The sequence below is a fragment of the Fopius arisanus genome, unplaced genomic scaffold (genome assembly GCF_000806365.1).
Source record: "Fopius arisanus strain USDA-PBARC FA_bdor unplaced genomic scaffold, ASM80636v1 scaffold00106, whole genome shotgun sequence".
In the NCBI taxonomy this organism is placed as follows: Eukaryota; Metazoa; Arthropoda; class Insecta; order Hymenoptera; family Braconidae; genus Fopius; species Fopius arisanus.
Window position 1 is genome coordinate 255875 of NW_011887845.1, and position 27720 is coordinate 283594.

General features: G+C 36.8%; 5 protein-coding genes across 8 annotated transcripts; 2 read left to right on the forward strand and 3 right to left on the reverse strand.

Annotated features, from left to right (window-relative positions):
- Positions 1 to 81: 81 nt before the first annotated feature.
- LOC105271294 (uncharacterized) lies at positions 82 to 14794 on the reverse strand. The gene is made up of 2 exons (XM_011312757.1): positions 14626 to 14794; positions 82 to 1464 (listed from the first exon to the last, which is right to left on the reverse strand). The coding sequence occupies exons 1-2, from the start codon at positions 14646 to 14648 to the stop codon at positions 447 to 449; spliced, it is 1041 nt and encodes a 346-aa protein (XP_011311059.1). The 5' UTR covers positions 14649 to 14794; the 3' UTR covers positions 82 to 446.
- A 2511-nt stretch (positions 14795 to 17305) lies between these two features.
- On the reverse strand, positions 17306 to 19632 carry Sce (E3 ubiquitin-protein ligase Sce). The gene is made up of 3 exons (XM_011312759.1): positions 19357 to 19632; positions 18258 to 19002; positions 17306 to 18172 (listed from the first exon to the last, which is right to left on the reverse strand). Exons 1-3 carry the CDS (start codon positions 19597 to 19599, stop codon positions 17955 to 17957), a joined length of 1206 nt encoding a protein of 401 aa, XP_011311061.1. The 5' UTR covers positions 19600 to 19632; the 3' UTR covers positions 17306 to 17954.
- A 2289-nt stretch (positions 19633 to 21921) lies between these two features.
- thoc7 (THO complex 7) lies at positions 21922 to 23376 on the forward strand. The gene is made up of 4 exons (XM_011312763.1): positions 21922 to 22029; positions 22096 to 22520; positions 22591 to 22785; positions 23156 to 23376. The coding sequence occupies exons 1-3, from the start codon at positions 22020 to 22022 to the stop codon at positions 22756 to 22758; spliced, it is 603 nt and encodes a 200-aa protein (XP_011311065.1). The 5' UTR covers positions 21922 to 22019; the 3' UTR covers positions 22759 to 22785; positions 23156 to 23376.
- On the reverse strand, positions 22780 to 24229 carry LOC105271299 (alpha-ketoglutarate-dependent dioxygenase alkB homolog 6). The gene is made up of 5 exons (XM_011312762.1): positions 24042 to 24229; positions 23626 to 23802; positions 23392 to 23499; positions 23163 to 23261; positions 22780 to 23094 (listed from the first exon to the last, which is right to left on the reverse strand). Exons 1-5 carry the CDS (start codon positions 24093 to 24095, stop codon positions 22837 to 22839), a joined length of 696 nt encoding a protein of 231 aa, XP_011311064.1. The 5' UTR covers positions 24096 to 24229; the 3' UTR covers positions 22780 to 22836.
- Positions 24230 to 24384: 155 nt separating this feature from the next.
- Positions 24385 to 27719, forward strand: LOC105271297 (lisH domain-containing protein ARMC9). 4 transcript variants are annotated; one of them, XR_892638.1, is made up of 7 exons: positions 24385 to 24455; positions 24555 to 25511; positions 25575 to 26341; positions 26439 to 26711; positions 26999 to 27233; positions 27308 to 27338; positions 27551 to 27605. XR_892638.1 is itself a non-coding variant. In XM_011312760.1 (6 exons), exons 1-6 carry the CDS (start codon positions 24441 to 24443, stop codon positions 27699 to 27701), a joined length of 1968 nt encoding a protein of 655 aa, XP_011311062.1. In that variant the 5' UTR covers positions 24385 to 24440; the 3' UTR covers positions 27702 to 27719. The 4 variants fall into 4 exon arrangements, 2 of the variants coding, with proteins under 2 accessions (XP_011311062.1, XP_011311063.1); XR_892639.1 differs by lacking the exon at positions 26439 to 26711; XM_011312760.1 differs by lacking the exon at positions 26439 to 26711 and having other exon boundaries at positions 26999 to 27045; positions 27551 to 27719.
- Position 27720: the final 1 nt, after the last annotated feature.

Consider the following 27720-nt stretch of genomic DNA (forward strand, 5'->3'; position numbering starts at 1 on the left):
AATGCCTATTATTGTAATCACACCACGAATATTATCCCGTGGCGTGCGATTTATAAATAAATTGCCGTGAGTTACGACGAGCAATTCATTTGGATTAACAGATGTACCGAGATTTGTATCTCATTGCAATGATACATTGAGCCAGACTTAAATGAATACCTAAACGAATTGAAATAAAATCGTCGAAAAAAATTTGGCGGAAGTTTTTCAAAAAAAAGAAAAATAAAAAAAAAATCGTCCCGAGGGCCTGGAAATCTGAAAACCTGAAAACCTGAAAAATCGAAGACCTGAAGAATTGTTTCGTTGAAAAAGTTGTCAAGTCTCTTTCTCTCTCAGTCATTATCATAAGACTCGAAAAAAAAAAACAAATGTAATAAGTCATCAGTCGTAAAATGATATACCCCCCCTCGCTATTCGTTTCTCCCCTCGATTAAGACTCAATCGAATTACGGTAGGAGGGGATGATAGTAAACTGGTTTACGGCTCTTCTCCATAACGTAGAAGGCTTTGGGCTTCCCGTTCCCGGGGAAGTTCTTGTGGATGCTCGTTGAGCCGGTTTTAGCCGTGATGGGTGCATAGTAGGACATGGCTGCCTTCTTCCGGTGTTTTTTCGGTTTCTGTAAACCACTGGTTTTCATTCCATGAAGATCATTGGAGATCCAGGTGTTAAGACGATCCTTCGAGTTATCAGCGAGATGATAAAGCATTGAATCCTCAAGTCTGAACATCTTGTGTGTTCCATTAATCTTGTCAACAATACCATTAGCACGACTAGATTCATCAGGATAATTCAAAATTTTGTCATTATTTCTCGTGTGCTTGATCGGTGATTGATTGGGAAGACTGTTGCTGGATAATCGGTTGAGGTTGTCATCACTCTTCAGGAGCTTCATGGGGACATTGAGAGAGTTATTATGTCTGAGTAATTTGTTGGTCTCCATAATTTTTTCAGATGCCAATTTCTTTCTCAGCTGATCCATTCGGAATTGGGCGTGCAATCGTTTCTTCTCGCCGATTTTCTTCATGACTGGGAGATTCCAGTGGTATATCTTTGCTGGTTTGCCATTGCTGTGGAAACCAACGGACGATGATTGATGGACAACACTTGGGCTCAGGCCGTTTATACTCGTTGCCATTTTACTTGATAGTTTATCATCTTTTGGTGGTGACTTGTGGGGCTTTGTGATCGTGTAGTACGGCGGACTCGCTGGTAATTTCACGACGTACACGTGACTGTCGCGATGGCCATGACGACGGCTGTAAGGCTGGTGCAAGCGTGTCTGGGGGTGGGATAATTCTGGTGGCTCTGGACCAGCTAGACGCTTCTTGTGGTGACCGTCTGGTATCTCCAGGGGCACAAGACCAAGACGATTTAAAATTGCCGCGTTGCTTGTGCGCACTGTCTCGAAGTCACTCTCCGGGGAAGCATTCGTGCACCAGAGGAAAAACACCGGCAGGAAAAATCTGGAGATCAAAATTTCAGGTGGAAAATTGTTAAAAAATTCATATATAAAAATTCATAATTTTGTAATATTTGTTTAAGATTAACGAGAATCATTATTATTCAAAATTTTCAACAACATTCAGTACCCGGGTAAAAAAATTGTAATCAGAATATTTTTTCCAAATTTTCAAAAAATTTCTGGAAAACTTTTCAGAAAATTTATAATTTTTTTAAATTATACTCTTGTTTTCTTACTTTTTGAATTTTTCAATATTCTCAAAAAATACGCCATTCAAATAATAAAAAAAAAAAAATTCCTATTAAAATTTTTGAAAAATTTCTGAAAAGTTTTCCCGAAATTTTTTGAAAATTTGGAAAAAATGTTCCGATTACAATTTTTTTTTTCCCCGAGTAGATTCCACTGACGTTTTTAGATTTGATAGAAGGGGCGGCTTAAGATGCAGTTGGGGTATGAATTTTATTTCTCCCTCGGAATATCACTTCCAAGAAGCCACAGCAGTCCGTCACGCAATATTCATAAATTAATGTGACCACCATGTGTTCGCCCCTTTGAATCGCCAGTCCCGTAATATAATTCCTCCTTCCCAACCATTCTGTCTCCCCCGTATTTTTATTTTACTTCTGTCCATTCTTTTTTTTTTCGCCTCTCCGAGACCCCCCGGTACGTGGGCTGCGAAGTACGTTACAGTGAATAATCCAAGAATGTTTATAGTTGCAAATATAAAAAAAAAAATAACCAAGAAGATTCTGGTCTTTGAAAAAATAAAGAGGATAATTGATTGGTAAATAAGTGGTGTGGCTGGCTTGCTAGGTAAAAACCCGTAAATTGCAAAAATATTGCAGTAAGAACTGGCGATGGAAAAATCCAGTAAAAATGCCATTCCGATTTTTATCCAATGAAATTATTCTAGTTGTCTAACGCGGGAAGCGCGAGATCCAAATCGATGATTCAAATTCCAAAAATAAAAGTTCAAATTGATAATTATAATTTCCCTTTCATCGCGATGACTCATCTCACTTTCTAAATGATGAGCTATTCGTTGCATCACTGGGAGCATTGGCCACCCAAAAATGTTGATGCCCCATGAGATTCCTTTTGCACCTCTGGACACCTCATCCCCCAGAGATCTGCACCAGAATGCGGAAGAGAATAAAATAATGAGAACATGATGAATAAAATGAAATCAAACGACTTCCGATGTACAGAAGAGAATGAGGAAGCAACCAGAGGCTGATGGAATAATGTGAAATCAATATGAATGCCTTTATTCACTTGGACTCACTCCACCAGGAGTAAGACGCGTTGAATCAGTTGTTCATGTATGCGGCATCTTATTCAGTCTCTCTTGTTCAGGTTTTCATGGGAGTTTGTTCACCTTCCCCGGCACAAACGGCAATACCAACTCGTGGATTATGTACAGAATGTTCATGTGTACATACACACCTCTCCCTGATGTTCATAAATCCACACGTGAGAGGTGTGTCGTGCATTGTCTCGTGTTTTTCAACCAGAGGTACTATCTATCTGGTATGCCATTGCAAGACATTGACGATGTGTTATAGACTTTAAAAATGAAAATTTCATGGAGAGATGATTATCATTTTTCATCTCGCCGGAGATCATTCATTCGATTTATATATCTTCAGCACAAATAACTAATTTTATTAAATTGAATTAACAATTTAACATCAATTAACATCACGAGTTTGGAATTTAATTTTAAGAACTTTAAAAATGAAAATTTCATGGAGAGATGATTATCATTTTTCATCTCGCCGGAGATAATTCATTCGATTTATATATCTTCAGCACAAATAACTAATTTTATTAAATTGAATTAACAATTTAACATCAATTAACATCACGAGTTTGAAATTTAATTTTAGGATTAGAGATTAATTAATTCATTGACGGATTTGGTTATTAAAATTCAATGGGTATTGGTGAATCCAATTTTTGTGGTGATTGGCTGGAATTATTCTGGGCAGTAATGATGGCAAATGTTTTAGGATGTTAACTCCGGTATTTCGTTCATTTAAACGTCAGCATGATTTAGGAGCAAGTGATAGTGCTATAAATAAGGCATTACGAGAGTTACGGGCAATACGTGACCACTATCATTTAACCCTTATATCCACGTGTAGTCTTCTTGTGGGATGAGGTGGTTTGGGGGAGGGGAGTTCATAAGAAACTGAAACGCAAGTGCGTCTTGTCCTACCGTTTGCAATTGCTCTCCGACGCCTGACGGTTCGATGAATTGTATCACTTTTAATCGGTCACGGGGGAGTGGATCAGTAAATTAACCGGATCATTGAAAATATGAAATAAAAATCCAGACCCACTCAAACTTGTTTATACCCACGTAAAAAAATGTAATCGAAATATTTTTTCCAAATTTGCAAAAAATTTCGGGAAAATTTTTCAGAATTTTTTTTTTATGAAGCAAACAAAATCGGGAAGCAAAATAAAATGTTGAAAATTTGAAAATTTGGAAGAAATATTTTGATTACAATTTTTTTTACCTGGGTATACAAAATTATATCATCTGGAAATTTTTTCCTATTTTTATTCGTTTGTAATGAAATGAAATTTTTTTTTTCACGAGTTAATTGGTAATTAATTTTTCAGGAGAATGGAGCCCTAAATAGTATGTTGAACTCGGAATATGCCGAGTCATGGGTAAGGATGGTTAAAGTGTGCCGAAAGTTCAGCGACCGATCTAGGGAGAATTGTAAAAGAAATAAAAAAAGTCAGGAGGTTACACAAGCGAGGGATTTCCTCGGGTCACGTCGACTAGATCGTGTCTCAGAACATCAGAGCAATCTTCACTATTCGTGGGATTACCGGTATATCGGGGTACACCATGAAAGGGGCTTCCAACTTGGCAACAACACCATCAATGGACTCGCCATCGCTTTTAAAAAAAACAAGTAACGTTTTTCGCCATTCTTTTTTCGGCAGCTAAGCATGTCAAAATATATCTATATATTTTTTTATTTGAATTTTCAAAATTATATAATATGAAAAAATATTTTTCAAATAATATATAATATATATATACCCGGGTAAAAAAAATTGTAATCGGAATATTTTTTCCAAGTTTTCAAAAAATTTCTGGAAAACTTTTACTTTTCCTTACTTTTTTTATTTTTCAATATTCTCAAAAAAACACCATCTAAACTATAAAAAATTTGAAAAATATTTCAAAACCTTTCCAAAAAATAAAATTTTTTAAAAAATTTTCCAGAAATATTTTGAAAATTCGGAAAAAATATTCCGATTACAATTTCTAAGGCATAAATCATAAATATTTATATTTAATTATTTGAAATAAATAAATGTTTAATAAAATCTCATCGACTGAGATTTGAAAATATGCGCTTATCTCGAGTCAATGAATCCTCGGTGGAAATAATTTTTTAATCATTGGATTTTCTCCGCGGATGAACACTCAACCCTCGAGATGACTGAAATGGTTCTCCCTGATTTGTTTCGAATACTCCTCATCATTCCTGGTGAGTTGTCGTTTTTACGAACTACCAATAGCAGATTTTAATCGGGAAAAAGGGTCGTATCTCATCCCTTTCGATCGTTTACAGTCGGCGAATGTCTTATTTCAACTCCTTAATGGAATTTCCTGCGATCAGAGAGAAGCAAAACATTGCGACAACTCTATCCAACAGTGACAGCTATGAGGTATCCAGTTTTACAATTGCTTTAACCCATCGGTTACATTCTCAACATCGTGTGGTGTCAAGAAATTCCATTTGGATCCAGGAAGACCGGGACAGATCCACCGGAGAATCGAATAAAATTCAGGAAGAGGAGAATTAAATATTTAATTACATCAGCTACCGAGTATTCCCCTCACGATCGATCGATGAGAGACTTGATTTTTTTTTTCATCAGAAATTATCATCAGAGAACAAATTGTTATCATATTTGCGCGGGAATTCGTGTGGGAAAATTTTGTTTGAAGGCAGAATGTCGGGGTAAATTGAATGTAGAAGTTGAATTGAGGAAGAGGGGAATAAAAATGAAATTACATATCCGCTACTGTGTATTGCCTTTGGGTTTACTCAATCTCGTACTCTTGGTGGATTTAACAACTGTTGAGGATAAAGGTAAATTCTATTTTTAGCGCGATTACGCATTCCAGTTGTAAGTACTGGTCTTGTAAAGAACGGTTGTTTAATTGCCATCCGATGTACCCCGCACTGATCAAATTATTCAGCCTAATTTTCCTCTCGTATTCAATTAAAATTTCGATCGACGTTTTTCGAATGACGAATTTATAATAATCCAATAATAAATATTTATTCCATAAATCGATGGACTGAATAATTTTAAGGTGCACCTGTAATTCTCTCTCGTGTCCTTTCAAGAAAATCTTTTCTGTCGACCGTGAATTTTTCTTGTCCCAGTAATGATGCACTTGTCAATCTCAATTATCCGCTGATCTTCCAAGAAAGCGCGAGATTGAATTGAATTGAATAGATAAAAAAATTGTCCCCCGTCAACCGACAAATAAAAGATGGCGTAAACCGTGAAATTTGTTATTTAACCGAGAAAATAATCTAGTTTAACAAGAAATTATCAACTAAAAAACCAACGGTATCGGTTTATCCCTCGTTCATCGACCAGAACTAATTACTCACCCCGAAATCATTAAACCACATTTTTCAGATGAATTTACATATGATTTAGTGTATAATTACACGGACTCCAATGCGTCGTGTAATTTGTCCACGTCGTTATTATTATCAGTAATTATTTATCCCTGACATAATGAGAGTTTCTGAGGAGAAAATTAAGGGGCAGGGGTTTCGTCTCGAGGTATTTCTTTCCCTCGAACCATCAGCCGTTTTTTTACCCCTGGCATGAAGACATCAAAGGGCTTTAAAAAATTCTTTCTTATCGCCTTCAACTTCTACGATTATCAAATTACAGCTTCGACTTTTTGAAAAAAAAAAATCTATCCCCCCTGGGTGATTATTCGAGGGGGGGGCAACGGACAAACATTGTGGAAACAATTGGCTCATTGTATTTTTGAAAATATTCTGGAAGGTACATGCACTTGCCTGGAATTTTAAACTCTCTCAAACCCATCAACGATTTTATGTATGTGAAATTATTTTTACGCGTGGATATATTCGGTAATATTCTCGTCGGCGTAAAAATTCGCACAATTTTACATTCGATAAAGTCCTCATTATATTTATTAAATAATTGCGTTTATGTAATCGCCTGGAAAAAATTTAATTCAGGGAATGAACGTTCAACTTCAATTAGCATTCGAATTATTAAAATGAAAAGATGAAAAATGAAAAAAAATCACAGGGGAATAAACTCCTGGAATTTTTCCATCGATAAATTACATTACGTCCTTATTAAAATTCCTGAGATAATCGCGTCGTTCTAATCAAATAATTTCTCCCCGCGGATTCTATCCAGGAAGAATTAATTAATCCACGTCATAAATTCTAATAATAATCATCGACCTGCGACTCCTCGAATTTTAATACCAAAAGAAATTCTCTAAACGATAAAATTGCAATAAAAATTCATTTTTATTATAATAAATTATTCCCCAGGTTCCCCTCATTGTTTTAAACAATTATTTTCAATTCACCATTCAACACCAGCAATGACTCAATTCCCCAGTGAATTTTTCAAAAAAATTTCCTTTTTCAAAATTCTCTCCAACTCCTCGAATTTTAATTCCAAAAAAAATTCTCAAAAACGATAAAATTGCAATAAAAATTCATTATTATTATAATAAATTATTCTCCAGGTTCCCCTAATTTTTTTAAACAATTCTTTTCAATTCACCATTCAACACCAGCAATGACTCAATTCCCCAGTGAATTTTGCAAAAAAATTTCCTTTTTCAAAATTCTCTCCAACTCCTCGAATTTTTATTCCAAAAAAAATTCTCAAAAACGATAAAATGGCAATAAAAATTCATTTTTATTATAATAAATTATTCCCCAGGTTCCCCTCATTGTTTTAAACAATTATTTTCAATTCTCCATTCAACACCAGCAATGACTCAATGCCAGTGAATTTTTCAAAAAAATTTCCTTTTTCAAAATTCTCTCAATTTCTTCTACCGGATGGGACAATAAAGGAGAGAGAGAGGGTGAAGATAAAATGGTGAATAAAAAAAGGGAATTTGCGAAAAAGGAGACCGGCGTACGTGAGTGGATTGCCGAGACATGGACTGTCGGCTGGACGTGGAATTCCCTTGTGCCAATGGCCAGTGGAAATTTTATCGATAACTGGAATCGTTGAAAACGTCGATCCACCGGTGCACTTTAAACCAAACGATTTACCGTCGGCATTGTTAAAAGCTAGAATAGTAGACGATGTGATTTTAGTTGGAAGAACTCATGTTTGCGTGCAGCATTGTCTCAGTCACGTTTGGCTTTGCTGATTCCATGATATTCCAGTCGTGACGAGACTCTTCGTTTTATCTCAGTAATTAGGTGTAAATAATGTCTCCTCTCTCTTCCTCTTTCCCTTCTTCCCTCAAATTAATTTTGAAACGAGTGACGAATTAACGAATTACAGCCGATGACCTTCCACACTTTTTCCGAATAAATTCGCAACTAACAATTGCAATATCCCGGATATAACAACAATTTTTCAACTTGCGAGCAAAAAATTCGGTAGATATTTTCAATGATAAATCCGCTCCAATGATAAATAATTACAGAGTAATGGCAGCCGCAATTACGAGGTTTTAACGAGACATCGGGGGAATCAATTGAATTGTAAAAAATTTATTGAATTAACTCGTCAACTCTGGAGGACGTACTAAAAATTCCTTTCCACCCCGCGCAAGTACTCGACAATTCCGCGAATTGTAATCGATCCAGCTAACGAAGGGAATTGGAATTTCTCATCGATGACAAATGACTTTGAAAAAAAAATTCAGGTTTAACCGCATTAGACTAACGATCCCATGAATCCTTATAGGAGATGCGGTAATGTCTCGTTACACTTGAATCGTAAACGCGAGTACTCACCCCTTAATTTTGATGCTCACGTGCGCTTTTGTCATGGAAAAACAAATTGTCTAATTGGTATACGAGTTCGAATGTGGTTATCACTTTATGACATCTGCCATCTCCAGTTTAGAAGCCTGAGGTATCGTTACGTTAAGAAGAAAAAGGGCACATGTACGTAAATGGAAAACGGAGGGAAAGAAGAATAATGACTCGCACCTGTATAATCTCTTGGGTGTTTTTTTTTTTTCGTGCAAGTCTTATACTCGGAGTCCTTATAAGTCGAGTCCAACACTGAATGATGCATGGGATGAGAAAAAATCATGGAAATGCCAGAAACCATAGAGAATTGACTTTTGAGTGTAAATGAATTTTTGTGTCGATACCCGGGTAAAAAGAATTGTAATTGAAATATTTTTTTCAAATGTTCAAAAAATTTCGGGACAACTTTTCAGAATTTTTTTTTTATGAAACAAAAAAAATTCATTTCAATTCCAAATTTCGAAATTCAATATTTTAAACAATATTTTAAACAATATTTTAACCATGATATTTATTAATAATTCAGTCAGGAGACGAGATGGATTTTTGGAGGGGGAAATATTAATACTTTTTTTCAATAAAAAATCCTGAAGAATTTTCTATACTCATCTGGACTTTATCTCCATCTAGTCTCGCAAGTGCGTGTCTCACCGGTTATTTTACCCGATAAAAAAAAAATCCCTGACCTTGAGTTGTTGATTTATGAATGAATGGACGTGCCTTCCCGACTGAAAATTATTTTATAATCCACAAATTATATCGCGGAGTAAATAAAAAAATAATTCAAGTATCGAGCAGAATGATCTCAATCTCAAACGATGAATTGATCCAAGAGAATATTATTTATTCATTCCCACGAAAAATAATTGCAAAATAATTGCATTTCATCCTGACATGCCGCCGGCGGATTCCGGTGCGTGCGATTACAAAACGACGGGAGGGAATAAAAGTAATGGGAATTTTTAAATAAAATTGGTCTTGATTTTTACTCGTCTTCTCTGCTCAAGTTCAAGGGCAGAATACAAGAGAATAAAAAATTGCTGGGTCAACCCTGTCATTACGTTGGACTCCATATGAGCAATGATTACAACGTACGTTGGTACAATAAAAAGTGAGGAATGTTTTCACAATCGGAGAAATACCATCGGGTGGAAAAATATATGGGAAAAATATTCGCAATGGTTTTCCAGTAATTAACTCAAATATCTGAAATTATTGAACTGTCAAGAATTTTTATTAATACCGAATACCGAAATGAATACCGAATTTTTGGGCAAAAATTTCTGGAGGAATTTCGACAAATTGATAAAAGTGCATATCTGGATTGCGGACTCGGGTAAAAAAAATTGTAATCGAAATGTTTTTTCCAAATTTTCAAAAAATTTCTGGAAAACTTTTCAGAATTTTTTTTTGAAACAGAAAAAAAAACGGAAAACAAAGAAATTTATTTTTGGGAAAGGTTTTGAAAAACTTTTCAAAAATTTAAATAGGAAAATTTCTTTTATAATTTAGATGTCGTATTTTTTGAAAATATTAAGAAATTGAAAAAGCGAGAAAACAACAGTATAATTAAAAAAAAATTATATTCGCAAAAATTTCTAGAAAATTCTAAAAAAAAATTTCCAAAACGAATTTTTGAAAAACTTTTCAAAACATTTCCCAAAAATACAATTGTCTTATTTCCCGATTTTTTTATTAAAAAAGAAAATTTTCCGAAAAGTTTTCCAGAAATTTTTTGAAAATTTGGAAAAAATATTCCGATTACAATTTTTTTTAACCCGGGAAATTCCTTCTGCTCGATAAGTTCGTAATAATACTCATTGAATCGAGTATTTTCTCGGTGCAGAAGAGAATTGGTCATGCCATTGGAGGTACTTGAATTATCAACGGATGATTCTTGTTGCAATGTTTTGCATATCGTACATTCGTCACGGCTGTTCATGGAGTACTTGATGTGTTTTGCTCGAGGCACTTTGTAACCCGATGCTCGGCACGATCGAACGGTGAGAATGAATCGTTGAATTTTTTTAAAAATCGAACAGCAGGAGAATCTGAATTTTTCCCCAAAGATCGAATATAAAAATTCGCAGAAAAAATTTAATTAAATTAAAAGCCGAAATCCACAGCAGCTGAATCGATCAATGAGATCGGTTTATGAAATCGGATTGACGCACCTTCCACGGTATTTAATTTTCTTCCAAAACCTAATGATTTATATTCAGAAAAAAAATCAGAATTCACCTCTCGCAATCCCATAAACTCGGAATAATCGTATTTCGATGCAAAACGTGTGACACAATCGGCAATGCTCCAAGATACGTTAAACGGTTACCAGGAAGACCGTTATATGCACACAGAATGACCGTTCGGGTCAAACAGGAAGAATCTAGAATCCAGGATGCGGTACCCGATCACCGATCGTCCACCACGTCACGTCCTGGCCAAAATTTCTCGATTCCCCGAAATTTTCCCCAAAAATTCCCAACACACGCACCTCATTTCCACGCCCTCCACCCCAAAGAGCATTTTTTTATCAATGAATCTTTATCTAATAATATTTTTTTAATGATTCAACTCAATTTAGTATGCAAATATTAAAATGACTCCAATTCCTGCAATGACAATCAACTCTAACTGCACTGACTCTAATTTCAGATGTTGATTACTAAAATCTAACCGATTGATTGGAATTAATTAAGCGTGTGGCACGCGTGTGTGCGCTTCTGGTGACTCCTAGATTATCGGTATTCGTTTACCTATTAAATCCGGTTTTCAAATGTTCACAGGTGCTAAATTCTTGTTATCTACCGATTTAATACACATTTAAAGCACTGAGTGTGCGTTTGCAAGGCATATCCGAGAGGTATTGAGTTTCTTTACCTCTGATATCAACTTGATATCATGGCCACTGGTTCTCTCAGACCAGTAACCATCGCCGGACAGCCTACACCATTTTTCATTGACTCATAAATTATTTACCCGTGATAATCAAATTAGAGGATTGAATTTTCACAGTCCAAAGGCAATCCACCGTCGGCGCCTTCGGTATTTATTCAATTCTGAAATAATCCACAGTAAATAAATTCATTAGGCGATAATGGCACGTCCGGAAATCGGCATATTAATCAGTTTTCTCAATTAAAACTGAATTACCCATGATTTATTACGAGAGATTTAATTTTCAGGATAAGTTTTCCCGTGGATTTAAAATAAGAAATTAATTGATGTATCGATTTTTTAATGGTTGATTAGAATTTTTTATGAGAATATTTGAAGATCTGATTGATGAATTGAACCCCCAAAAAATGGACGTACATGATCGGATCATCTCTAATGCCACAAGTACATGAAAATCCATTGTGACCCCATTATCGGCGTCCCTGACGCACCCTCTCATCCCGATTATCACGAGGACTGCACTTGATCCTGATCACTGGTGCGTGAAGAAAAGCAATACCGATTGATCACGAGATTGGTGTTGGAGTGTAACACACCCTCGGTTTTCCCTGGGAACTCGAGTGACTAATTCAGAACCCCGAGGGGGTTCCCCAGGTTCTTTGGCGTGTCTGAGATACCCGGTAATTTCAGAGTTGTCTGGCATTTGTGCGTGCGTTGCCGTAATATTTGCAGTGCAGACGAAAAATAATCGGTTGTTTTTTTTTCAGCCAATACCGAGATATTTGTCTAGGAGACAAACAAGCCGAAGATAATTACTGTAATTATTCAGTTTTTATTGACAGACATTTCTTGATGTCTTCATGATCAGCTTCGAGACATTTCAAATGGTCTCATCAACATGTCGACGTATTTCCGCTCTTTAACGATCGTTAACTCATGAAAAAATTATTTCTCCCGGGGACTTGAGACCCCGGAAAAAAAATTCTAATCGGAATATTTTTTCCAAATTTTCAGAACATTTCTCGAAAACTATTCGAACAATTTTTCTTTTGAAACAAAAAAAAAATTGTTTTGTCTTCAATTTTTTTTTGTCTCATAAAAAAAATTTTCTGGAAATTTTCCCGAAATTTTTTGAAAATAAAAAGAAAATATTCCGATTACAATTTTTATTTTCCCCGGGTAGGTGCATGCATTTCACAACTCCTAACAAATAATTATTTACAACAATTAATCCCCTGGTAAATTAACCGACCGAGTGAAAATTCTCGAATATTCCAGTAAATTCTCCCGATGACGCGCCAATGGCTAGATTTTCCAAGAAAAACATATTTGGATGAGCGTTCCATTTATTTATTGCCTCTTCGTGGTTATAATACGCTATTTATTTTCCGCAATGGGCAATCCAATTAACAAAACAGGAGAATTCATTAAGAATTCTGCAATTGTTGAAGCGACGAGCGTTAATGGACGATATCATCTCGAGTACTTCCCTCCCGAGATTAAACATTCCGCTCATGTATTATTCATATTTGTAGTAGCCCGACCATATCGGCCCACATCTGCAATTGCATCTTGAGCATGTATCATTGTTTGGGTGTACATGCCTATTATATATATATTTTTTTCATTCACTTTTTACTCTCCTTATCGCTAGGTACTCAAGTGTCTGTCAATTCTTTTTATGGGGCGCTGAATGACGGGTACATTTACGAGAACTTTCTGATTATTTAAAAGGCAAGCAGACAGTAATGAAGTACAAGACTAATAACAATTTTTCCTCGCGTAATAACAATAATAGCAACAATTGCTCTTCAATTCAAATGATTTTAAGATTTTTCCTGCAATCGATGGATGAAATATAAAATAATAATGTCATACAATAATTTTATATTTTGGGGTATTGTTATTATTATTCAATATGTAGGATGGAGATGGAAATAATTTATTGAAATATTGTATTAAATATTCCGAGGATTTTTAGAGTGAAAAAAAAAATCGTCTTTTTATCAGGAAATTCTACGACGATGGGATACGTCATTACAACAGGGCTAGGGTCAATATTGATTCAGTTCCACGAGAGAAAAATTCACTCTCGGTTGTACAACGATATTCCCTTCATCTCCCTGAAAGAGAAAAAAATTCTTGGCAAATGTTTAGAGCTATTTATTTTATTTCATTTCAATTTTTCATCTGAATACGAGAGATTCGGATGATTAAAGAGGGAGAGACTAAGAGGATTAATATCTGGGGAGAGTAATCTCTTCAGGAACTCGGGAACCTTTCAGAGGTGTTTTATATTTTGGTGAGTGGAAAAATTTCAGGGCTTCAGAAATTTCCGATGGGTGTAGGAATAATTGTCGATACATTCTCGGTATCGAATATTCGCGGGGATTTCAACCAGAAATAGAATTGATTTCCAGTCACCTTGTTCCCTAGATACAAAAATTAAATTTTCTCAACTATAATTTATGCAGTTCTCTTTTGGTGATATACCTATATGCACAGGGGGTACGCAGACTCTGACTCTAACCGCGTTCGATATTGGATTCGCAGGTGAAGTGTAACGAGCCACCGGGAAAATTCCTTTTGCCTCGATGGTTTACACATTCCCATTGAACCCTCGATATCCGATTAAACAGGGAATGACACTTACCATAAATAAATATTTAATCCCCGATCAATCGAAATTATGTTGCGAAGTGAAAACTCACTTCACTCACAATCTTCACTCCGTTTTTTTGTAATACTCCCCAAAATTACGGGAGATATCAAATTTTTTGTAATAACCTTTTTTGAAGCCCGTAATGAGCTCTGTAAAAAAGATTCTGATGAAAATTTCGTCATCTCCTTTGGTTTCAAAGAAATTCCCGAAAAACCGGAGGCAAGTCGAATTATCGTCACATGCCTCTTCAGTTTTAATTCCATCGATTACGATTAATATCTCGGAATCCGAGAGAGATAACATAAAATTCATGAGGACCCATTTTGTAGGTATGTTCTTGATTTACAAAAAATGTTCTTACAAAAAAAGCGCCATTGTCCTTATATCCTGAGATATTAATAAAACCGTTTAGAGTGGCTATAGCTTTTTTCAGGATGAACATTGGACAATTTCAGTGCAACATTGGCAATAATTATTTAAATAATTCCATGACATGGATGTCGTATTTTTTCATACCCTGAATAATTATAAATTAATGAGGGCTTACCTCAACCTCCTCCACATTTTCATGAATATTCTCCTGTTTATCAGGGCCCAACAAAAAAAATCTTTAACGCGATAGAGTGGGTACCGATAACATTGACAAAAACATAAAAATCACTCGGAAAAATGGTAAAAGTGGATTGATTCCACTGATGTGCGTCCTGGTCCAACAGTTGCGCGTCAAAGACTGAAGGCAGACGGTGTGAGGGCGATTTAAAAGTACGAGCAACGGAGCCCCACCGAAGTTTGCCGAACCCCTCCGATTGTACCGTTTTAAAACCACTACTTAAACATCCTTTCAGTCGAATTAAAAATAAAATTGTTCATAAAACCCACAAAAATCTAAAAAAACTCAACGAGACCTCAAAAAATTCCGAGAAATTTCGAGAAACATTTCGAAAAATCCGCGGCGCGAATTGAATTTTTCTTAGTAAAATGGCAAATGAATTTCGCAATGAGAGATTAATAATTTATTGAATAATTGACTAATAAAAAAATTGCGGAGTGCAGTAGGAAAAACTTGTTGGGGTAATCGAGGAGAAAATTTGATAAGTCCCACATACGTGACATTTAGACCCCAGACGGGGGTAAAAAAATATTTAGACCGGATATGCTAGGAGTTAAATGGGCCATGCTATTCATTTGTTGTCGGCATTAAGCCTCTGGACAACTTCCTATTAAGTCCCGAGGTCTGAGACACGACTGCGGGAATAAATACAACCGGTAATATTCCCACAATTCGATCGCGCGTGCCTTCTGTTTACAGTTCAAGTGCCTTCGGCAATTCACATCGATCTTCGCACACCGGAGATTCAATTGGTGGACTGCCATGAGTATTGCGACTGGTTCTAAAAAATCGGAGTATTCTCCGATGAAATAATTGAAAAATAAATTTATTCCCTCGAGATTCATTAATTCAACCTGTTTAATTGGTATAAAATGATGAGATTCAAAATATTATATTTCAACTCCTTCTTCATAATCTCCATTCATAAAAATTACTCTCCCCCTTCTCCCCCCGAAGTCCCCGTAATTCCCTCGATCAAAGAGATGAAGAAACACCGCAATTAAAATTTTCCTCCTACACTATGAATTTTCACACCACAATTTTAACTCTCATTTCCACTTCCCCTATCCACTCCCATTTTTTTGTTGTTTCCGCGTCTCGAGTGGTATTTACACCGCGGAAAATAAAACATCATCAAAATCCTCATGCATCATAAATTTTAATAAACCCTTATCTTTTTCCTTTCATTAATTCAATTTTTTCTTTATCGTTAAAAAATACGCGGAAGAAAAAAACGCGAAATGAAAATTCGTGGAAGGCGAATAATTTTCAATCCAACATTTAACTTTTTATTCGTTTTGAATAAAGCTAATAAGCTATCAGAAATTGCTGTATAATTATCGAGAGCACACGGTCTTACTTATTTCAATTAATTTTCTAGTAGTGTAGATGTATGTGAGTCAGGCGCCTCGACATTCTAGTGATATTATCAGTGTCTGTAATTTACATATGTATCTATCAACATTTGATAATTTATGTGTGGGGGATATGCCACGAGAGCAGGAGATAAGAAGGCATAACAGTTAACATGGTGCAATGAACTTGACTAGTTGTGCCGTGAGAGGAAGGCGTAGGAGAAAACAGAAGGAAGACGTCCCGGCGGACCATCGCCGTGAGGTTTGCGGTCATATTCGTCCTGGAGATCCACTCGCACATTTGTGCATTATCCTCTTCACCCTCTCATCCAGTGTTTGCCTTCTCGTTCGGTACTAGATGCTAATTCATCGTGAAGTCAAGGGAGAGTTTTTCCTCCGTACCCGTGAGTTTACGACAGCCTCATCCTTTTTCATTTGAGTCCTCATTATTAATTCGGTAAATAAATTGAGCGAAAATTTTCATTCTCATTTATTTTGATTTATCAAAACATCCTGGAGGAGAGAAGACCCGAATTCACTGGGCAGATGCTCCCGATGTTAGTCGGAATTCTAATTAATATAATTGAGGTAAAACGTTTCTTGGAAAACGAAAAAAATTGCAATATTGATATCAATCGAGATTGCAGAATGAATTTTATTATAACAATTTCATCTTTCAGTTAAAAAAATGAAAAAATTCAGATCAACTTGGATAATCTGGTTTATGAAGTAGATTTGTTCGTCCCCGCCTCTTTAAGATGCAAGTGCCACCCAGAGATAATTACCCATCAGCTGACATCCATCAAGTAACCCATCCACTCTGATACAGAGACTCAACAATTATGAATTTGTTCAATAAGCTGTCGTCCCGCCCTACGCGATGGCTTAGTCATCGCTCGGATTTTCGATTATTCTATTATTCATGAAAGTGTCGTTCATATTCTCTTAGATCTGAGCCCCCAGGCTGAGATCTTTCATGGATAAGTGCGATCTCGTTACTGAAGGCAGACGCATTTCTCAGAAAATTTACCCAAGATTTTTTGATACGCACGATACGCTATTCCCTCATAAAAAAATTCAAAGGAATGAGCAAGCGAAACGAGATGCATGCATCTGTTAATTTTTCATGTAGTAAAATGAATTTAGTAATTTCCCATGGAGTCCCCAAAATTTTAAGTCCAATTAAATTTCCAACGAAATTTGTACCTGGAAAAAAATTGGTCTCGTGATTGAAATGATTGTGTAATGCATTAAAAATCATGTCACGAGCACAATACGTTGTTTATTCTTTTCTACAATGAGATATAAAATATACTGCATCGACGGAACATAAAACTCAATAATTGATTTACAATTATCACCGTTTTTCGTTCATAAAAAATGATTTGAATAATAATCAGTGGATTTTTCCGACTCTTTATGCTCTATTTCACAATATTTTCCACGTTTCCTTCATATTCCAACGTGAATCCTAGGATCTATTTACAGTTTGTCTTACCATCGATAAAAAATAAAAATTAAATGAGGGCTCGTTAATCATCTCTGAATTCAAGGAAAATAAGAATTTCTAAGAATTTCCTTCAGCTCCTGAAATGCACTACAAAAACGTCTCAGAAACGAATTGAAATCGTTTAACAAATTTCAAATATTCGACTCTTCGTAATTCCCCGATTAAATAAAAATCATGACGAATGTTAAATTATCGTTAATTGCACCATCAGCTCTTGATGAACACAATTCCCTCTCCGAGAGAGAAATCACTTTCCCTAAAGAAGAATCTCCAAATATCCTAACAATTTCCATAACTCTCCCCTCGAATCGTCCCACAACGAAATAATAAAATACATTCATAATTATTTAACCCGGAGCATGATGTGACTAGCCAATATCCGGTGGTGGTTGGGGCCTTCCCTAGGTCTTCTTCCACGAGTAAAAAATTTCGAGAGGTCTGTTGACACGCCAGAATTTATCGTTGACTTGCCTCAAGGTCTGGGAGCCACTCAAAACGACGTATTGTCCTGGCGATGGAGCAATGTAAATACAAAAATTAAGGAGTCGATCAGATTCAGATAAATCTGTGTCTGGATCGAGGGTAAGCCGCATCGCGAGGTATTTACTGAGGTGATCGACTGAAAAAGACAATATTAAAATTAAATCAATAATAATAATTATTATATAATTAATTCCCGTGGCGTGTGAAATCGAAATATATACCTGTTGCATTTGCAGTGGTCTTTATGTATCTGACGCTGTTTTCTCTGAATGCTTTTATAAGAGAATTATCCCCAGCCATTTCAGTGGGATGGGGCTTGAACACTAGTTCAATTTCGTCCAAGGTCGAGGGTTCACTCGGACCCTCGCCTTCGGTATCCACCATTGAATCTCCACCTCCAGTTTCAGCCTCAGCACTCGATGAGTCATTCTCGGAATTTTGTAGACTCTTCTGGCGTTTTGGAGGCTTGGGAATTTGATTCGCTGGATTTGGAGATGGTGTCGTCGAATTTCTGGATGTGGTACCGGAAATGGCAGGACTGCTGGCAGGTTGTGACACACTATTGGAATTTTGTGAGCCTGAATTATTGGCTCCACTGTTATTCAAAGCGGTTGGCCCCTGAGATGAGTCACTCTGATTGGCAACATTAGCTGCAGGATTGGGTGTAGCTGGAGCACTGACATTTGGTGTGTTATTGTACGACGGGGCATTACTGGTATTCTCGGATTCATTGGCATTTTTTCTCGATCTCTGTGGCCTGTTCTGACTCTGAAGTTTTATTCCCTCTGTTATGGAATTTACTAAAGCAGCCTGCGAGTGAGATTTATTCAATTTAGCGAGGACTCGCTCCTGATGTGCCTCGTACTCATCACGACTTGGATATATTTTTGATATTAGCAGATCGAAATTGGGATCTGGCCGGAGAGATCGTTTTGATACAAGTTTTTTCCTGCACGTTGGACATTCCTGGAATCATTGCATTAATTGAGAGAAAAATCAATTAATCATTAAAAAATTTTGAGCCAGCGGAATTTCATCAAAAATGCAAAAAAAAAATGGAGTGTTCCATTATTTTCAACAAACAAATTATTTTACAAGTGAGACCACAGGGGTTCGATAACTCCGTTGTTTTTTCATCGATAAAGGTCACAGGAATATAAATAAACATCTTGCCACGAGTGACAGCAACCCAAAACAACATTGAAGTGCATCCGCAGCTTTTCTCCTGGCAGTGTGATTTATGAGAGGAAATAAATTGTGAAAAATCGAGAAGGCAGTGATGCTCACTGATATTCTCACAAAAAAAAATGGGTAATGTACCTTATTCCCACTCCTAAGTGCTGTGATGATACAATCCGAGCAGAAGCGATGTAGACACTCCTTGGTGGTCATTGTTTTCTTGAGCATATCCAGACATATTGGACACATCAATTCACTGTGTAAACTTCGGGGACTGACTGCTATCTCCGTGTTATCAATAATCGGCTCCTGGGACTGTCTGTGCAGCTCGTACAATGACAATTCCCAATTTTTATTCAATCCAACCTGCTCGGTGGAGGCCATTTTGCTTATTTGCGACGCGACTCAACACCGGGAGGAAAGACCAAAGAGGATTGACTAAAAGAGAGGCTCAGTTCTGGGGGTTTGAGTGACCCCAGGGACATCGTAGTACTGCACCCCAAGAGAGGGAGGGCGCAACACGCTGGCGTGTCCATCAAGTCAAAGGGGTGAATTTTATTTTCTGCAGTACGAATGATTTTTGTTTTTTATTTGTTGCACTGAAATTTAATCGACTGTAGAACGAGCGGAAGGGGGAAGCAACATCTTGTGAAATTTCAAATGAAAAGCATTATTCAATGTATTGAAGATATACTACAAATGAAATTATATTTTCATAATGAGCGCGTTGTCTAATCGGCAGCGTGCTTGGCTAGCACGCCGCCAGGTGGGGTTCGATCCCGCCAACTTTCATTTTTTTTTCAAATAATTCCTATTTTTTTTTTTGTTAATGGCTAATCAATGAAAATATTGTTTAAAAACTGAATTTTTGAAAATCGGGAAGATATCCAGTGAAATTGAAAAATTTGACATTTTTGAGAACGAAACTTTTTCAATATATATACTCCTAATGAATTTATAATATTGTAATGAGTGCGTTGTCCTAGGGGTAACGTGCTTGCCTATCACGCCGACGGCTGGGGTTCGCTCCCGCCGACATTCATTTTTTTTTTTTTAAATAATTCCTATTTTCTTTTTGTATATAACTAATCATTTGAAATATCATTTAAAAATCGAATACCTCCTCGACGTTCATGTTCCCCTGATACTTTTTCAAAAATTTCGAATTTTTCAATTTCAGCGAAAAATTTAGAATTTTCATATTTCAATGAAATACCGACGTCGGTAATACGAGGTCCTTGGTATGTCGACAAATGGTAAAAAAAAGATCGAGTAGTAAAGTATCGAGCAAAAAAGTGTAAGTATAGAAATTGAAAAATTCGAAATTTTTGAAAAAGTATCAGGGTAACATGAACATCGAGAAGGTATTCACTGCAATCGAAAAATTCGAAATTTTTGAAAAAGTATCAGGGGAACATGAACGTCGAGGAGCTATTGACTGACATTTTCACTGAAAGTGAAAAATTCGAAATTTTTGAAAAAGTATCAGGGTAACATGACCATCGAGGAGCTATTCACTGAAATTTTCACTGAAAGTGAAAAATTCGAAATTTTTGTAAAAGTATCAGGAGAACATGACAATCGAGGAGCTCTTCACTGAAATTTTCACTGAAAGTGAAAAATTCGAAATTTTTGTAAAAGTATCAGGGGAACATGATAATCGAGGAGCTCTTCACTGAAATTTTCACTGAAAGTGAAAAATTCGAAATTTTTGAAGAAGTATCAGGGGAACATGAAAATCAAGGAGCTATTCAGTTTTTAAACAATATATCGATTTATTAGCCATTTACAAAAGAAAAAATAGAAATTATTTAAAAAAAAAAAATGAATGTTGGCGGGAGCGAACCCCAGCCGTCGGCGTGATAGCCAAGCACGTTACCGCTAGGACAACGCGCCTAATGCAATATTATAAATTCATTAGGAGTATATATATTGAAAAAGATTTGTTACAAAAATGTCAAATTTTTCAATTTCACTGGATATCTTTTCGATTTTCAATTATTCAGTTTTTAAACGATGTTTTCATTGATTAGCCATTTACAAAAAAAAAAATTGAAATTATTTTGAAACAAAAAAACTATAAGTATAGAAATTGAAAAATTGGAAATTTCTGAAAAAGTATCAGGGAAACAGGAGATCCGAGAAGGTATTCACTGAAATTTTCAAATCCAAAATTTTCGAAAAAGTATCAGGAGAACAGGAGATCCGAGGAGGTATTCACTGAAATTTTCAAATCCAAAATTTTCGAAAAAATATCAGGAGAACAGGAGATCCGAGGAGATATTCACTGAAATTTTCAAATCCAAAATTTTCGAAAAAGTATCAGGAGAACAGGAGATCCGAGGAGATATTCACTGAAATTTTCAAATTCAAAATCTTTGAAAACGTATCAGGGGACCATGAAAATCGAGTAGGTATTCAGTTTTTAAACAATATTTCGATTAATTAATCATTTACAAAAAAAAATAGGAATTATTTAAAAAAAAAAAATGAATCGTGCTAGGATTGAACCCTAGCCGTTGGCGTGACAGTCGAGCACGTTACCACTAGGACAACGCACTCATTGCAATATTATAATTTCATTAGGAGTATATGAAACAAATAAAAAACAAAAAACCTTCGTACCACAAATAATAAAATTCACCCCTTCGTCTTGACGGACACGCCAACATTGCGTGTGGCGCCCTCCCTCTCTGGAGTCACTCAAACCACCAGAACTGAGCCTTTACTTCAGTCAATCCTCTCTAACTTGAGCCATCAAGACACAAACAATAGTGAATTAATAACTCAGGAATATTATAGAAATGTCTGATGGTGAGTTACGTCAAATAAATAATTTTCTGTCACACGAGAAATAATTAATTATATGTGAAATTCCAGAGGAAGTGATCAGGCGAAGACTGTTGATAGATGGTGATGGCACTGGAGACGATCGTAGGATAAATATCTTGCTGAAGTCTTTTGTGAAGTGGGTGAATAATCCAGAAGTGGATAATGTTCTTTATGAGAGAATTATTTCACAATTGGCACAGTGTGAATTCGCCCAGAAGAAGACGAGACTTGTCTCAGCGATGAGTCAGGAAGAGCTGAAGAAGTACGAGAAACTTTCCAAGGACATCGAAGTGGAGATCGAGGAGGCGAAGAAGGGAATTGATGCCACGAAAATCGTTCTCCAGGAGGCCAAGCAGATCAGGAAGAATAGAATTGAATACGATGTACTGGCTAAAGTCATTAGTGAACAGCCTGACAGGATGGAAACCAATAAAAAATTGGAGACACTCAGGGAAGAGCTGGGGAATTTGAAGGTAATTCGTGTTTCGGGGATGTGATATTTTTTTTTCCAATATTATTCATTAAAAAAATTGATAATTCAAGGAAAAATCGGAGCACCTAGAGCACAAGTTGGAAATGAGAAGAAAACAATTCCACGTATTAATTTCTTCAATTCACTCGCTGCAAAGTATGTTGGATGAGTCTGACGAGGAAATAATGGATGTGAGTCTCGAAAATTATGAGGATTCTGAGCACTACGTCACAGCCTAATCCAATGAAAGACTGCAAAAATTATACGTGAGTCTCAATGTATTTACAAACAGATGAGAGATAAATTGAGGTCACAGATTAAAACTTGAGCTTGAGCTTGCTTGTTTTTGGCACGTGACGAATTGTCAGTGACAATCTTGTTTTTCTCTCCAAAATCTCACCGTCTGTGTACTTCAACGAGCACAAGTCGAGATTACGAATATTTTCCACTGACACAACGTCGACTTTGCGTTCTGATATCGAGTGCAGGTAGTTGTGGTAGAGTTCCTCTTGAAGGATTAAAAGACTCTTTCGTTCCAGCAGAAATGCAAACTCAGGATTTATGTTTCGTTCTTCCTGTAAAATTTAAAAGATCACGAAACTCACGTGGAATATTCATAATTTTATTTTACTATAGGACTAACCTCGCTGGTATCCAGACGTCTCGTGAATTCCAAAAAAGTGTGGGATCCACAGCTGATCGTCGTGACAATGGGGTGAAACAGAGGACCATCCGAGTGTCCCTGGAACAGCCAGGAGTAATCAATAAATTAATTTCAAAAAACAGAACTGGATAATTCATGAATCATGTAATTAAATTAGTTTGTAATATTGAAATGAAAAATTTTGTACGATAAATTCGTGATTAATCACCATAATTCCCTGTCCTGGTATATATTCATTAATCAGGACATGGTTCGGTTGAATTTTTCTCTCGAAAATCTCGAGAGAAGACACTTTATCCATGTATTTTTGCAGCCACTGGAAAATGCAGTTCTTGAGTAAAAAATCATTCGTGGAAAATTCAATAGAACTGTCAAGATTATTTTCTCAATAATTCCAGTAAGTCCTGATGGATACGAATTTTTTGACAGGTGAAAAAAATACATTTGGAATTTGTTCGGCGATCATTCCCTTGGGGTGGGGAATTCCACCCCAGTTTTGGAGCCTTCGATGACTCAGCTGTGTCCATTTTGGCTGAGGTGCATTTTTAACATGTTTTATTATTTCAGCTTCCTCTTCGTCGGTTATGAAATTCGGGATGTAATAAGCCACTGGAGGCGTCTGGAATAAATAAACAAAAATTAGAACTGATAAAAAATCAATTTGGATTGAATAAGACTGGGAATAAAAAAAAATCATCGATTAAACATTAATATTTTAATTATTTAGAATGTGAATATTCGATTGGATGGTTTCTATGTGAAATTGACAGATTTCGATTGCCAATTCTTTCGAACAAATTCGATGATTTATACAATAACAATTCTAACCTCAATCTCACAGAGAAATAATAAAAATACCTTTGGGATGAGATTTCCAGCGATTAAAATATTCTCCCCGATATTCTCGTCCATTCTGGAGTATTTAATCCATCTTTCAATTTTATAAATGACAATAAATCCAAGGAATCACCGGCGAAACAGCAAATTATTGACAGGGAGTCCTCGATTTTTTACCCAGAACTCACCGGACCTGAATTTTGACATTTACCAGATTATCACGATAAATAAATCCACTTGTAAATAGTCCCCTTTCATTGGTTCCCCTCCACCCGGACAGAGTGAATAATTAATTACTCCAGGCCCAGGACATTTATTGATTATTTCCCCAGCCCCATGTCCAGTAAAAAACAAACTCAGCCGCTCATTTTCCAGTAAACAAAAATATTCACGACTGGATGGAACAGGGAAATTTCTACCATGGGTGATTTGCAGGTAAAATTAACAATTTTATAACAAGTGTAATAATAAGTCCCCACTGTATGCCATATTTGCAATTAATTTCGATAATTTTCCACTGAAATTAATGCAAAGACAACAAATGACTCCGAGGAGGAAGTGGTGATTGGAATTTCGGATCGAAAACCGGAAATTCCCGCAGCGGAATGTATTTCTCCAGAAATTCCAGAGAAACCGACACGACTGTCACCAGTTTTTGGAAACGACAGAGATATTCCGGACTTTTTGGCGAACGAGCGAAAAAATGAATGTAAATTGCAAAATCATGTGCATTTAGTGTCAAGAGGTACTCAAACTCCCGTGAAAGCGGATTTGTCTCGTGAATTAACGAGCCCTACAACCCCGAGACCAAGAAAACCCCCTGAAAATCCAAACAGGCACATCCAGGAGCTGATGCTGACGAGATCTCAATTATCCAACGTCCACCGAAAATACCAGCAGCTAAAATCACGTTTCCACCGTTTGCACACAGACTATTACAAATTAATGAGCATAACTGGTGAATTGACATCTTCATTATCGAATTCGGTTCATCGACAGCCAGTTTCGATCGAAACTACCCTGAGAAACTGCATGAGAATATATCCCGATTTATTCAACAAGAATATACGAGGGAGTGAAATATCCCTGAGTTCAGACACCGAAAATTACGACAGCACCTGTAAATCATTTCTCGTCACAGTACCACTACTCCCGAAGCTGTTGAATTACAAAAAAATTAAATTCCATTTGATCAACGCAAATATCAAGACAAAACTGCTGCTGCTGCAGGCATTACGCTGGAAGATAACTCTCAGTCAACCTGAGGAGAGGGATGACGTTGTCAATGAATATATCAACAGTGATTTGCTCGGTTTGCATGGGCAATTAGCTGGAGACTCTGGAAGGGCAGTACTGCCTTATTTGCTTGTGCCTCTCGATGTCGTGCAGCCTCATCCGCTCCAGCAATCAGCTGCTAGATTATTAAATACATTTGCTTCACTCAAGTGTGGGAGGGATTATCTGGCGATGGGACCAACTGTTCTCAATGTGGTGAGATGCTGTGGATTTTTGGGATCTCCAGGGTTTTGATATAATTTTTTTCAATCATTTCAGGTGGTCCAGTGTCTGGACAGCACCCACGCCGACTCGATAGATGCATTCACATGTGATATGATAATCGCAATGCTGCAGAAACTATCTTTAAGGAGACATCAACGACTCTACATGATCGCCTCAGGTCTCGTGGAGTGGCTCGTTCATCATTTGAAGGCTGAGGGCCACTCCATGGGTACTTACAGGCTCGAGTACGCAGCCGCTTTGTTAATGAATCTTTCGCTGCATAAAGAGGCGCAGATCAGAGCTGCTGCCATGGCAACTGTACTCATGTCAACTCTCATTGCTCTCCTTGCTACTGAACATTTGCCAGCGCTGCCGTATGTCAATGGTGCTCTCAATAGTTTTTTAGCTAATAGTTCTATCAATGAGGAGGCGAGACACGTGGGACTTGGGGCTATCCTGGAATATCACAGGAAGCGGAGAACTGGGGAATTGAGGAAACACCTGGAGTACATACTTGATCGTCATCAACGACACCCCAATGAAACCATTGAGGAATTACTCAATGATGACGATGATAAGGAAGAGTTTGATGTACTTGAAGATGAGTTGGATGAGATGGACCCCGTCAAGGTCAACGTGGGAGATCTCTTCGGGGAAACGCTTTTGGCGAGTTGTTATTCTTTGAATAATTTGCGGTCTAATAGTCTTGATGTAATGAGTGTTAAATCACCGGTTATTGTGCAACAAGTACCAGAATCTCTGTCTTATGATTCGAGGGAGGGAGATAATCAGGCGGGAGTTGGCGATTGGAAGTCAAAGAGGTGAGGAATTTATTCGTTTATTTGTTCTATCGATCAATTAATGGGAAATTTTTTAAATAATTTTTGTATTTTTGGTGGGTAATAAAAAATTCTTCAGATTAACGTGTGAAGCTCACGAGCGAATATACCCAAATCCGATAAAACTGCAGGGACTTGGGTATTCCATCGAGAGCTCCTTTCCAACCATAAATGAATTCTCTCCCCTGGGGAACGAGAAAAATCCCTCAGTCGATTCCAGATCGTCCTTTTTAACGTCCTTCGCCTCCCAGACCTCAATCACAAGACCCGATCCATCCAATTACCTCATCACTTCCTTGGAAGACGTTGGAAATTAATTAAAAACTACTTACGAGGGAAAAACTATTTTACGGTAATTGAAAAGAAAATTCCCGCAGCCCCGGACTGCTCGTAAAACTTTGACTCGGCTGTTGGAAAGTTATAAAACGGATTCATTTGAGGAATTCTGACATTGTGGCGAAAGTATATATGTATGCGAATCACAGAAGTCACGGGAGGAATATGTAGATTCTAACTCAATAGTAAAATGGAAAAAGTTTTCGAGATTTCGGGGAAGATCCCGTAATCCAGGAATAGATCGAAATTTTTTTCTGAATATTTTTTACAGGGTGTAACGGAAAAAAATGAATTTCGTTTCAGGGAAAGTCCTGTTAATGTGAGTGCTGTTTCGTCTGATCGAATTCGAGGTAAGAAAATTCTGTAGTAAAAGTCGAGGAAAAAACCAGTAATTCGATTGAAATCGATGAAATGGAAATGCCGATGACGAATAAAGGGATCTCTATTTCGGTGAAATCATTGACTTTCACTGTAGATAAGTAAATACGGTTCACGACCTGAAAACAATGAAAATAAGTGGATCACGTACTGAACGAAAGTAAATGGAAAACAGGATATAAATTTGCGTGGAACTCGAGTGTTCTTTATTACGTTTAACTTTTTATGTTCCAGGTGAGAATGGAATGGACGGTCCCCCATCATTGTAAGTACCCTTTCACAATATTACGTGAGAATTGAATTCAGTGGAGAAGTGGTAAAAGGCGAAGATTCCAATTTCCGGGGTTTTTTTGATCGATTTATCGAGAAAACTATTGATTTTCCAGGAGAACACGAAAGATTTTTTTTATTTCGCCACTTAATTGCCGAATTCTTTCTTCCGGTTCGTTTAAATTTTGATTTTTCTTTTCCCCGAAGTTCCCCGGAAGGACTACAAAGCAGTGAAATTCCCCCAGGGGACGAGGAAGAGGCGTTTGCAGCGAAACCGAAGATCACGAGAACTCCTCCTCAAACAGCAGTGGCACCTGAATTTCGACAAGTGAGAAAATCCGATAAAATTCGTAATTGAACCGATCTCTTCCCCACGA

Coding starts and splice junctions, on each gene's coding strand:
- LOC105271299 (XM_011312762.1), bottom strand. CDS start 24,095: ATGGACGAGAATATCGGGGAGAATATTTTAATCGCTGGAAATCTCATC. Junction 23,500..23,625: donor TCGCCGAACAAATTCCAAAT/GTATTTTTTTCA, acceptor TGCATTTTCCAG/TGGCTGCAAAAATACATGGA. Junction 23,262..23,391: donor TACCAGGACAGGGAATTATG/GTGATTAATCAC, acceptor TGGCTGTTCCAG/GGACACTCGGATGGTCCTCT.
- thoc7 (XM_011312763.1), top strand. Junction 22,521..22,590: donor AAGAGCTGGGGAATTTGAAG/GTAATTCGTGTT, acceptor TGATAATTCAAG/GAAAAATCGGAGCACCTAGA.
- LOC105271297 (XM_011312760.1), top strand. Junction 26,342..26,998: donor GGCGATTGGAAGTCAAAGAG/GTGAGGAATTTA, acceptor ATTTCGTTTCAG/GGAAAGTCCTGTTAATGTGA. Junction 27,339..27,550: donor ATGGACGGTCCCCCATCATT/GTAAGTACCCTT, acceptor TTTTCCCCGAAG/TTCCCCGGAAGGACTACAAA.
- Sce (XM_011312759.1), bottom strand. CDS start 19,599: ATGGCCTCCACCGAGCAGGTTGGATTGAATAAAAATTGGGAATTGTCA. Junction 19,003..19,356: donor CACTTAGGAGTGGGAATAAG/GTACATTACCCA, acceptor CAATGATTCCAG/GAATGTCCAACGTGCAGGAA. Junction 18,173..18,257: donor GACCACTGCAAATGCAACAG/GTATATATTTCG, acceptor TGTCTTTTTCAG/TCGATCACCTCAGTAAATAC.
- LOC105271294 (XM_011312757.1), bottom strand. CDS start 14,648: ATGAAAATGTGGAGGAGGTTGAG. Junction 1,465..14,625: donor AAAATGTGGAGGAGGTTGAG/GTAAGCCCTCAT, acceptor TTTGATCTCCAG/ATTTTTCCTGCCGGTGTTTT.